We start from the raw sequence: 12,433 nt of genomic DNA, 5'->3' as shown, positions 1-12,433 counted from the left end.
AAAGAAAAGAAAACTTCCCACAGTGTATCTCTGTGTATTTTCAGTAATTTAGCAACTGAGAGCTGATATACCATCTTGACTGGAGCATATTCAGAAACCTCTAGTGGAAATCTGGAGCATAGTCTTCAGCAGCTTTTGGTCCTTCATGCATGTTTGAGTCCTGAGCCCTGGGACTTCCATAACTCACAAAATAATGATGGGACATTTATACAGTAATTTTTCATATTTTCTTCTCCTTTTTAGAAGGATGTAATTATGATGTGCACATACACATCATATATTAGTGAGTATATAAATACTCATATTAGTGAATTTATAAATATGTTCATATATTTATTTTAATTAAAACAATAGTTTGTATATTAATATTACATATTTAATTTCTCTTAAAAAGTCATGTTAAAATGAAAACTAATATGTCTATAATAATTTCAATTTCTTGAAACTTCCAGTATCTTTCTGGGGCAGTTGATAAAATTTGAAGATGGTTTGAAGATTAAAAAATTATTACATTTTTTGAGTTCAAAAATTGTACTCTAGTTAGGGAGACTGAGGCAGGAGGATCGCAGGTTTGAAGTCAGCCTCAGCAATTTAGGGAGGCCCTAAATTAGTCTTAGAAACTTAGCTAAGACTCTATCTCAAATTAAAAAATAAAAAGGGTTGTGATGCAATTCAGTGCAAAGCACCTCTAGGTTCAATCCCTAGTTCCAGAAAGCAAATGAACAAAAAAAATCATACTCTTTATACAAGAGAATGTTCTTGTCCTTCGCAAATACTCACTGAAATATTTAGGGATAAAAGAACCTGATAACCTCAAATTATTCTAAAATAGCACATAAATGATAGAAAGAAAGAAAGGGAAAAGGATGGCAAATCAAATGGGGTTGAATATAAACAAAATATGGAAGTAAAGAACTTTCATATGCTTACAACATTTTTGTAACTTTAAAATCATATCAAAATTATCAGTTTTCTGGGGAAAAAAACCACCAGTATATAACTATGTAACATGATAATTATTGGTTTGTCAGTAACTCCTATATTAATTATTAGCAATAGTGGCCAATAAATATTCAGATTTGCTGACTTTATTTCAAATAATTAGGGAATATGAACAGATTTGCATTATCTTCCCTAAAAGAAGAATGCAAAGCTGGACTTGTTCTTTCCAGTGTCTCAGTGTCTGCACCTGCTAGAGTTTCTTTTTGCCTTCAGTGGAATAGCTTCTTCCACGCTAAACATGTTCAACAAGTATTAAAATGAAAATCAAATCCAAAAAGCCTTGGAAATCTAAGCTGAAAGATGACATGATTGCTTTTGATATCTTAACTCAAACACAAAAACCCTTTGATTGAAAATAGTTAAATATGCAATGATGAATTGTTTTTCTCTTATATTTTCAGAATGGCTTCTCTCCTGAGCAAATTTAGGATAAAATTTGCAGACATCCATATCATTGGTGACATCAACATTAAGCCAAACAAAGAGAGGTATGAAACATTTAACAGGATCCATTGATTATCTGTGGTACTCTCTCACTCTCTTTTGTGTTGATTATCAAAGGGTAAAAATGTTACCTGTTTACGGCAGTGAATTCTCAATAGGATATAAAAAGAAGGGCCTTCAAATAATCATGACAGAACTATCAAGTACATTCTAATGGAAAGAAAGGTTTTATGATGAAGATGAGCCTGGTGGGAGAATTATTGAAATACAGATCAGTTAATGTTTGGAATTGTCCTTCCTGCTCTTGGTTTCTAAGCTGGCAAAGATGACAGGAAGTAGAATATTGTACTATTCTGACCTGAGCAGTCAAAGTGTTTCCTTATTTAAAGTTACTGATGGGGCCTCTTGGATGAGAAGTACTGATGGAGTAGTTACAGCTGTACTTTCTTTGGCACAGTGATAGCATGGACCCTCAAGGGACATTTTAGCTTTTAGGCACTAAGGGTTCAGTTCTTAGGGCTTATGAACTTTATGGTGTGATAGAGGGAAGGGAACTATAAAACTAAAGCATGAAAAGGAAAAACATTGACTCCAAAATTTTAAAAAATGAAAATATTGAAACAATCATTTAAATATCGTTGAAACATAACATAATTTTAACCTTCATTAGTTGTTAAATTTATCAATTCAATTATTGTCTTATCTCAGGCTGTTTTGATAAAATACCATAAACTGGGTGTGGCTTAAACAACAGACTTATTTCTCACACTTATGGAAGCTGGGAAATCCAAAATCAGGGTGCTGGTTGATTCAGTTGCTGTTAAGGGCCTATTTCTGGCATGTGGATAGCAACCTCCCTCTATTTTCTCACATAGTGAAGAGAAAGAAACTTTGGTCTCCTTCTCTTTTAAGTACACTCATCCAACATAGGGGCCCCACCCTCATGACCTCTCTAAACCTAAGAACCTCCCAGAGGTCCCGCTTCCAAATGTCATCATCCTGAGGGGTAAGGTCTTAAAATATGAATTTTGGTGAAACACATTCAGCCCATAACAATGATGTTTGAAAATAATTTGTGGGTTAAATCCTCACTAGAGATCCCAAAGATGCAAAAGAATTGTCCAGAAGTGATAGCCAATTATAAATTAAATGAACTACTTAGAGTCATAATTTGACAATTATAAAATATTTTCAGTTGTTTATAATCCAATATTTGCTGTTGCATTCAGATGAAATTTAATACGCTTGATTTAGGGTGGAGTGGGGCTTCCAAAGGTAAGTGGACATGAACTTTTCAGAATGGTTTGGGTCTCACTGTCCTATTGGATTTCTTCCCTTTTCTGTTGACCACCATTTCTCCTTCCTCTTACAATTCCTGATGAACTGTAATGCCACAGTCCTCAAGTCTTCTTGCCTCTTCCTTTCCTTTAACTTATTTTTATCCCATATGAACTTAATAACTAACTTAAAGTATTCAGATTTAAGATTTACTCATTAATTAGATGAACTTGAACTCTGTATTCCTTAAGGATATTCATGATTCCTCCAGAGGTATGGGTTAGTTAAAATGGCTTTGCAAAATACCTAAACTGTGATAAGAAAGCTAAAATTGACAGGGTTAATTTGGTTATTACTTTGTAATATTTCTTTCCATTATATATACCTCAAATGCCTTATATTTTTATGTTTCTGCAGTTAAAAATACTTAAGAAAAATTAAGAACACATTTATACTTCTCCTTGGTAAATGGAATCAGCATTCTTATAAGATCTGGACTGTCATACAGTAATCCCTGGCAGTGTTCCACATTTGAAGAATTTTAATACCCTAAAGTCATTGCTTTTTTACATTTCCAGTGATGTGATCAAAAGGCTCATCTTATGGCTCTAATTGGTGGGACACATTCTCTTTCATAACGGAGCAAGTCCAACAGTTTCTTAGCATGTGCTACTTAGTGACAGGGTAGATCTACTGCTCTGCAAGAGGGTACCATTTTCTGTTGTGTAGAGGGTGGTCACTGTGTTTCCTACTAACAATGGGTTTTTGATAAGCCTTGGCTCAATGCTGGGCACAAATAGTAACCTACTCCTTGTAGCCAGATTCTTCTTACTGGTGTTTATCTTAATAGCTAGGGACTATTCCTGCTTGCTGATTATATTATTCTTATATGCCTTTGTCTCTTTACCCATCACTCTGGTTATCTCTACCCAAGTTCTTATTTCTTCTCTTTCTTTCATACTCACCTCTGTCCAGCTGCTATGGTCATCACCCTGCATACACTTCCTTTCTAAGCTGTCAGTCACTGGGAGCATTGATGAACACCAACTAGGCCACTTCATTCTTTATGTAGTTGTCCAAGTGTGGATACTTTTCATCTTACTATCCTGAGCTTTGTCCCATGCTGTCCTCTTCTCAAAGAGTAAAACTCTGTGGGCAGTGGGAAGAAATGAAGTACTCAGGCATTTTTTCTTTTGTCCTGGCATCTAAATTTGATTTTTGACACCATTTTAACTTGATGCTTTTCAATGTCATTATCCCATATTGAAAAGAATAACTTCCCACTTTTAAGAAACAAATGAATTTGTGTTAAAAAATTTGCAGATTTTCTCTCTCCTATTTCAAGGTCATGAGAAAGATGGATGGAATAAAGTCCATCCTTACTGAAATAAAAGAAGCAGCTAATGTATCCTGGCTCAAGGGAAAAAGGCCATCTACCAGAAGTGGGTACTTGAAGAGTCATTCTCTTTTCTTCAGCCCTCTGCCACACTACTTTATAAAACAGTCACATGTCTGATATTGGTAATGGCTATTCCATCTGAGATTAATCCTATGTAGAACAAAGAATGGTCATTGGGTAAATCTCACATATGGACCCTGATCGCATATCTGGCATGATTGTGTCAACTTAAATAAGGCAACTCTTCTGGGTGGTACAAATGGAGAAGGGGAACTCTTCCTCTGGACTGATACAGGGCTGGGCCCAGGGGCTGAGGCTTAGCAGGCAGAACACTGGCTCACTTTCATCCCTCATGGGGGCCTTCTTGTCCAGGCAGCCCTTATCTACCATCAACAACTATCCCCCTGGTCACTGTTCTTTCTTAGTCACCAGGTGATACAAAATGGGGAAAATAGTTTGCCAATGATTTCCATTTTGGAGATTAATGTTAAATGCCCAGAATTTCCATTAGTAAACCTTTCAACTCCCCACGAAACATCAGTAAGTCTTGGCAGAGGTATTTTGTCAAAGAAATGTTATCTATAAATATGGTAGGCCAAGGATGAAAGGGAGTACAAAAGCAGAGTTAATGAGAAAATAATTGAGTGGGAGAAAAAGAGAAGCTCTTGCAGATAAATTCCAATTTTATTGTGCAGAGTGAATTAAAAATCATAGACCAAAAAGACAACAATCTGTATATGAAAATCAAAGAGCAACTAGAAGCAATTAACTAGATAATTTAAAGATGCTAGAGTAGTTACAAATGGAAGTATAGTACATTACTTTGAGAGAAGAAATCTTACATGAACTGGGGAGAAAGTTTTATAGAGCTAAAAATTTTGAAACTTTGTTTTGAGAAAAAGGATGGGGAAGGTACAACAGCTATTAAGTCCATTAATTCAAAAAATTGAATTAATTAGTTATCATTTGTATTTAATAACATGCTACTTGGCTTAGAGTGAATTAAAAAGCATTGTTTGAAAAATCAGATTTAATTAAAATAGAAATCTTGAGTTACTTTAGGATCACCTAGTTAGAAGAATGGAAATGGCCAGTTCCTGGATGAGCCTGAGGATGAAGAAATCAAAGACAAACATAGATAAGGAACAGTAGAAGTTCAGAGAACAGAAATAGGCAAATCCATTATAGCCTACTATATCACTTGGCATGTTTCAATTGCAAGTAAAAGAAAACCTTATAGTGACTTTAGATGATAGAAAGTACTGTCATACATGACTAAACAATACAAGTACAGTTTGGTTTTCAGGCTAATCTTGTTCTAGAAGGTAAATTTTGTAATCTAGGACTAATTCTCTTTCAGTTTCCTACTCTACCTTCCATTATGAAATCATCAAAGTTGATTTAAATTATAAAAGTATGACTGCCAGTAGCAATCAGAACTACATACTTGCTCATGTATGTTCAGTAGGAGAGAAAGTTTGTCTCTTCCCTAGTCATTGAAGTCGGGTCTGACTTCAATTCAGGATGAACCAGCCTAAGCAACTGAGTCATCCATGGTGGTCTGCATAGCACTGGGTTCTGTTGGTTCAAGCTGCATGAGTTATGCACCTACCTTGGCTAATCATTTTGGCAGAAAGTATAGAATTGAATTGGTTGATCTTGGGGATAAAGTCTTTCCATCCAAATTACAATGAGAAAACATAGTATGAATGCTGAGGAGACAACCAACAACCTCCAGCTTATGTTTTCCTAGGAAATCATTTTTGTACTGTATTTTCTAGGATCTAGGCTGAGGTACAAAGAAACTCTCATTCCAATCAAAATAAGTATCTGTACAGGGACTTCCATTGATACCCTTAATCCTATGGATGTTTAGTAAAGTGAATGCCTCCCTATTACAAGGCCCTGTATGCTTCTCAGAGCATTGTCATTCAGATTATCACTCTGTCACACAGCTCCAAATAGTCATTGTCACTCCCCTTCTACAGGCAGGTTTGTCCAGGCCAAGGACAATGATGGAAGAGCCAGAGCAAAAACCAGGTTTCCAGATCCCCACCTTTGCCTCTTCCTGACAACTGCCAAAGCTCTCTAAGGCACTTTTGACACTTTTTTTTTTTTTTTGACACTTTTGGAAATAATAGCAAATAAAAGTATTATATAGTTGAAAGTAGAATAGGGCACATCAGCCTCATTCCTTCCCTGTCTTCATCTACCTTTCTAAATAAGTCAATACAATAGCAATCTATTGCATTAAGTATCTCTTCAGTCCTTTAACAAAGACTCCCTGGCAGGGATGGTTTTACTCCTTTGTAATCTCTGCACTTTCATCTGCAAACCCAAAATCAGGTCAACTGATGAGATAATTAAACTCATCACTTCAGATTTTAATTTCTTAACCTAACAGCATATGGATTCTAATTATCCTTCATTCCACTGTTACTAAATTATAAGTAAGCTACATTATATAAAACCAAAGAAAATTATTCATACTTGAGATCATTTTTAAGTAGCATACTGAAGAAACTGCTACCATAAATTATAAGCTTTACTTTGTGCTATTGTTTTAAAAATAAATTTTATGAGATTCTTATGTAAGACAAGAATGACATTTTTTCCACAATTTTTAAAATATTCTATAGCTCTTAGCCACTGCTTCTACTCTTCTCCTCAATTTATTTTTAAATGCTCTAAAACATCCTCAGATTTGTAGGCATTAAAACATTATTGATTGTGGTTCTCTCCCTTAACATGTCCCTGAATAATAATCATTTGAAAAATCTCAGACAGCAACATCAAACACCAGGACAAACAATATTATTTGCAGCAGACATCCAAATTATTCTAGAACCATTCAACTTGTGAGAGCCCTTGCTCTTCTTGTACTTTCCCACAGCCTCCTGGCATGAATGGGACTAAAAGTAAGGCCATATGGACTAAAAGTAAGGGTGGTCACTATCTGACTCCCAGAGAGCCTAGTTCATCTCCTCCATTTATGGACTAATGTCTCCCATGGAGCCTGTATGATAAGCAGTTGGAAACTTATTTATGGGCTACAGTGTTTACAGTGTGTTTTTGACTATATTACATAGAAAATGTATTTGCAGAACAATTACTCCTATGTGTTTGTGCATTAATACTGAAGATCTAATACACAGTAAGCTAACGAGGCCCAAAACACATTAAATCTCATGCATGGGTAGGGAGGGAGCACTATAACCATGCTTTTACTCACAGTAAATTCCCTGCAAAGATAATTCGTAAAAGATTTGCATGACATTCAGCTCTGATTCCACAGCCAGCTGAGCCAGTCATACCTGGAGTATCTGTGAAATAATGAGTTAGTTTCCCACTGTGAGGCCTCCTTTACAATTCCAATTTCAGCTGGAAAGTCTTTGAAGAGATGATTGAACCATATCGTCTCCATGAAAGCTGCAAAGATTTAACAACTGCTGAGAAATTAAAAAGAGAAACTCCATGGAAAATTACAGATGCAGAACTGGATGCCGTCAAGGAAAAGGTAAGGACTTGTCTGCCTTAATTTTTCCTTTGCTATCTAACTAGCAGAAAACCGAAACAGTGGTTGATTTAAAGATTAAGATGTAATGTATCTATTACCAAATTGCATTATTCAAGATCCAGGGTTTCTGTATTTGTCAGGTGCTTTTCAATCACATTACTGGACATTAGGATTGAGAAAACTTTTTCTTTTTTTCTAGAAAGCAACTTATTTTTTAACTTGTAAAAACAGGTCACTGGTACATATTGTAAAGTCTCCTTTCAAACTTTATTATTATTAATCTGAAATAATTTAAATAATATGCATGCAATGCAGATAAAGGTAGATTGACCCACACTTTAACACAATGACAAAGAATTTTAACCTGATGAAAATAGCTGTGAGAAACTAACAAAAGTATCTAAGGAAATATATGATGTGTTGGGACAACAAAAAGTTGGATCTGGAAAATGTAAAATGAATGTGAAACTGTGAGTTTTCCTAGAGTGCCCACCAGGAGTTACTCTTTTCTGGTCTGAGCTGAGTGAAGTTGGTGATATTAAGGATAATGAAAAAAGGCAGGGACTCAGAATGAAGAATTGACATCTGAATTTGACACTAAGGGAAAGGGACCACTACAAAATATGAATAAATGGTATTTGGAGCTGAACTTGAAAAAATTAGAGGAAGAAATACTAAAAATCTTTCAGATTTAGTGAAAGAAATAATGAACTAGAATCATAAACTCTGCCTGTAATCAACTACCAGTTCCAAAGCAGTCATACCATCTAATTGAGCAGAGCACATATCTAAGGCTCAGGTTCTGAAATATAAAAATAAATATTACTTTCATTACCCTCAAATAGTTTTCCAAGTGAGTTTATTGGTGGTTTTATTTGAAATCAGTCCCCTGAGCTGATAAAATATTCAGAGAAAAAGAGAGTAGGAAATAATCTATTTTCTTAGGATATCAATTTGGTAATAAGCTTTGATCAGTTTTCTTTAGCTGAAAACCTGTTCCCCAAAACTGGTCATTCTTGTCTTCTTTGGGTTGTTATCCATACTGTTTGGTTTTTTCCCCCTAAAACTTAATAAGCCACTATAATACAATAACAATCTGGTCTTATTCTTTATGTTTCTAAAATTTCTCAAGAAATTTTAAACCACCGAATTTAAATTTTTTTAATAAACTGTAATTTTTAATAACTTGTTTTTAAAATGACGTTTTCTGCTTGTCTGTGATTTGAGGTAAAAAGATAAATTCTCCTTCATAATTCTGTTAGTACTGCACTCAACAAAATTTGAATGTTGTCCACAGAGTTACCGCCAAGTTCGACTGAATGAACTTTTACAGGAGCACTCAAGAGCTGCCAACCTCATTGTCCTGTAAGTATCATTGCAGGCAGTAAAGAATGGTAGAGAGAAGTTTTAAGTTAACTGAGCTAATCAGTCAATTTATAAGCTCATGACTTTTCAGGTGAGAAGTTAAAAAAAAAAAAAAAAAAAAGTTGCACCATATAGGATTTTGGATAGTGAAAGAGGATAAATGCCACCCTGAGACCCTGACAACTAATATCCATGGCCTTTAAAGGGCCTTGCCTGAACTTTGTGCCAGTCATGTCACCACCATGGGGCTAGGACACATGCCCACCTAGAACACAGGCTTCCTTCTGGACTATGCTCTAGAAACCTGAGACCCTGGAATTCCCTGGCAACAGCCTCAAATTGACCACCAAGGCTCACAGGCATCTTTCCTGGGTGGGTGTTCCCGAGCCACCACATGTCCATGGCAGACTCGTGGGCTCCCTGAAGTATGGCAAGAGGCCACTGCAATAAAAAGGTAGTTGGTTTTTCCATTTTCACTTTTTACCCTTTGGTTTTACAAATGTCAGGACTGGGCCTACTAAAAATATTAATATTAATTTAATTAAAGATTGTTAGCTAAACATGAGAAAACATCTAACTATTTCATTGTTACCTTATGAACTGAGTCCTAAATATGAAAACAAATGTCTTTAAGCATGGTCTAGACTGGAGGATGATTCAAGTGATCTAAGACACCATAGAATGATCTCCTGAACTGGGTAGTAGAGTTTTAATAGCTATTTTCTAAGCTATCGCCCAAATATAGGAGCTTTAAACTATTGGGGGAAAGTCATGTCCACCAGAGGCGTGGGTGAGTATGGGTCGATCAAATACTCTATTCAAAGAAAATTGAGAATTTATACTTTTAATTTGTCTTTACAATGTCTATGTCTATTTTACTTCTTTATAGATATTTGTGTTATCTAAAAAATATATCACTTTAATATCTATATTTGAAAAATTTGGGGAGAAATAATAAAATTTGTAGGTCGTTAGTTATTAAACAGTTCAGAAGCGCTAATGATATTACCATCTGTAGTAATTTTCACTTTCATTTTTAATTTTTCTTCTGCTGCCAGGAGCCTTCCAGTGGCAAGAAAAGGTTCTATATCGGATTTGTTGTATATGGCTTGGTTGGAAATACTCACAAAGAATCTCCCTCCTGTCTTACTGGTTAGAGGAAATCACAAAAATGTTCTGACATTTTACTCTTAAAACATGAAAGATGAGAATACATTTTAACTTAATGTATGAATAATTAAGAGACATGTTCCAGTACTTTGTTATAACATCTGATCTATGGATATACAAACCTCTGAACACTGTCCTACCAGATTTTACATAAATTTTGTCTTTTTCTTCTCATTATTAGTTAATGAGAGCTTCCCCAGACCCTACTCAGTTAATACTACTCCAAGAAAAACATTTTTGTCATTCCTGTTGATGAACAAGAAATTAATCAAATCCGTGCTGACTTATGGTCATGAAAACTACCAATTTGGTTGTAAGCTCCTCCAGGCAAACTTAATCTTTTGTTTCTAATGCAGTTTGTGCTAGGTCCTGGTAGAGGCCTCAGTTCCACAGCAGGTTCTTCATAAATGCTTATTGACAGGCTGGTACAGTGACCATGGGTGGTTATCAGAGGAAAAGACCAACTGGGTAGGAGGCGTGATTATGCTTGGCCTCCTGAGAGGCTTATGCCTACAAAGAAGATTTAAAAATCAATAACTGGAAACTTTAAGAAGTACTTGAGTCTACAAAATGTTTAAAGCGGTTACCTAAATAAGGTTTATTTAATGTAACAGATAATATACTTAGCGTGATCTGAGTGATTATTGATAACATACGGCTTGAAATTGCTGCTGGCTCAAGTATATTAACTAGATTTGAAAGCAACATATATCCCAATTAAATTAATTATATCCTATTCTTAACATATAAATATTAATTATTCTCCCTGCTAAACATTTTGAAATTTCCACGATGATGTAACTTTACATATTTTCTTCTAATTAAGTGGTTAGTACAGATGAAATCTATAGATGTCTAACTGAAAACTAAGTATCACAAATTTTCAAACCATTATTAAATATATTCAGAATCATATATTTAGTTACTTTCTATAGTGATTGCATGTATTTAAAGGAATAATTAAAATGTGAGTGGAGAAACTTGCAAAATTTGGAGTATATGGTTACTGATTTTTTCATTTTTATTAGTTTATCTACAGTATTTAATCACATTGGCAAACCAATAAAAATTGTTTTTCTGATGAATGGTTTGGTTTTTTCCTAACATATATTGACTGTTTGTTCTGAGAAAACATATGGGGGAAATGAACCTGAAATAAAAGCAGTGCAATTCATTTGCTTTGGCCTAGGTCATGTTTTTACTTCTCTGTCACTAACATCACCATACAATGGTATATCAGATATGAGCCTAAACCTATCATCAGTGGCCTTGCCTGCAGGTTTCTCAGTGCTGGGATTCAAGATTAGGGTTGTCAAACCCAGACGTCCTGCTCAGAAGCATGACTAGAAGAAAATGAAGATGGTCAAAGAGCTGGGTATCCCTATCACAAATCCAGGGCCGTTTCACTTAGCCCTAAATTAACCCTCTCTTTTGAACCCTATCTACCTGAAACCCACCAGTTAAAGGGGCCTGAATCTTCTGGGCCTGACATTCTCTGAAATCCTTGAGAGGGTCTCTAGGAAAGATGAGAAGTAATACAGCTTCTGTGGCAGGAAATTCTGGCTCCTGTTTCTTTGTTGAACTGTTGCAGGCTGGGTTCCCCTGGAAACTGACTCTGAGATGCAGACGTTCTCTGTGCATAGTACCCTGGGGATCGATGCCTGTGGGAGAGAAAGGGCAGAAGCTGGAAGGGCAGAGGAGGGAAATGGTGAGCTGCTACAGGTGCAATGACAACCTCACCAGGAGCTCTGGAACTAGAATGACCCTTTAGAGTAGTTCCCAGAAGAGCAGAGGGCACCAGGCCTTTGTACTTCCCCACTGATCAGTCATTCTGGATATGGGGTCCATACCCAAGGGGTGTGGCCTTGAGCTAGGCTGAAGCCTGAGAGCTGAAGTCTGTCTGCTGATAGCTCTCCTAGCTTCAGGGGCAACAAGCCCTTCGTGAAACAAGATGGGGGCACTGGTACATCACCACGCCTGTCAAAGGGACTATATCATTATGGTAGTCTTTAAAAAAAAAAAAGATGAACCTGAGTTCAAATCTTGGTCTCCATTTATCAGTGGTATGACTTTAATTATTTAATTTTCTGAGGACTATTAGCTAGAGAGTGACTGAAGTGATATCCCTTGAGTTCCAGGGACAGGTTACGTGGGTTAGATGGCAGGAAGGGATGAGAAAGTTTGAGATCAAGAGCCACTACATTGGGAACAGGTAAAAGCAGAAAACTGAAAAGGGGCTATGCTCAGATAGCAGCAGA

General features: G+C 36.0%; 1 protein-coding gene across 1 annotated transcript in view; it reads left to right on the top strand.

Annotated features, from left to right (window-relative positions):
- Slc12a1 (solute carrier family 12 member 1) overlaps positions 1–10,299 on the top strand; it is an 81,763-nt gene extending 71,464 nt beyond the window's left edge. Inside the window, 4 exon segments of the mRNA XM_047539705.1 lie at positions 1,404–1,490; positions 7,505–7,640; positions 8,938–9,005; positions 10,064–10,299. Of these exon segments, the coding sequence (XP_047395661.1) occupies positions 1,404–1,490; positions 7,505–7,640; positions 8,938–9,005; positions 10,064–10,199 (427 nt within the window). The 3' untranslated portion in view covers positions 10,200–10,299.
- Positions 10,300–12,433: the final 2,134 nt, after the last annotated feature.

This window comes from Sciurus carolinensis, chromosome 2 (assembly GCF_902686445.1).
Source record: "Sciurus carolinensis chromosome 2, mSciCar1.2, whole genome shotgun sequence".
Classification (NCBI taxonomy): domain Eukaryota; kingdom Metazoa; phylum Chordata; class Mammalia; order Rodentia; family Sciuridae; genus Sciurus; species Sciurus carolinensis.
The sequence above is the reverse complement of the archived record's forward strand: the minus strand, read 5'-3'. Positions and strand labels throughout refer to the sequence as shown.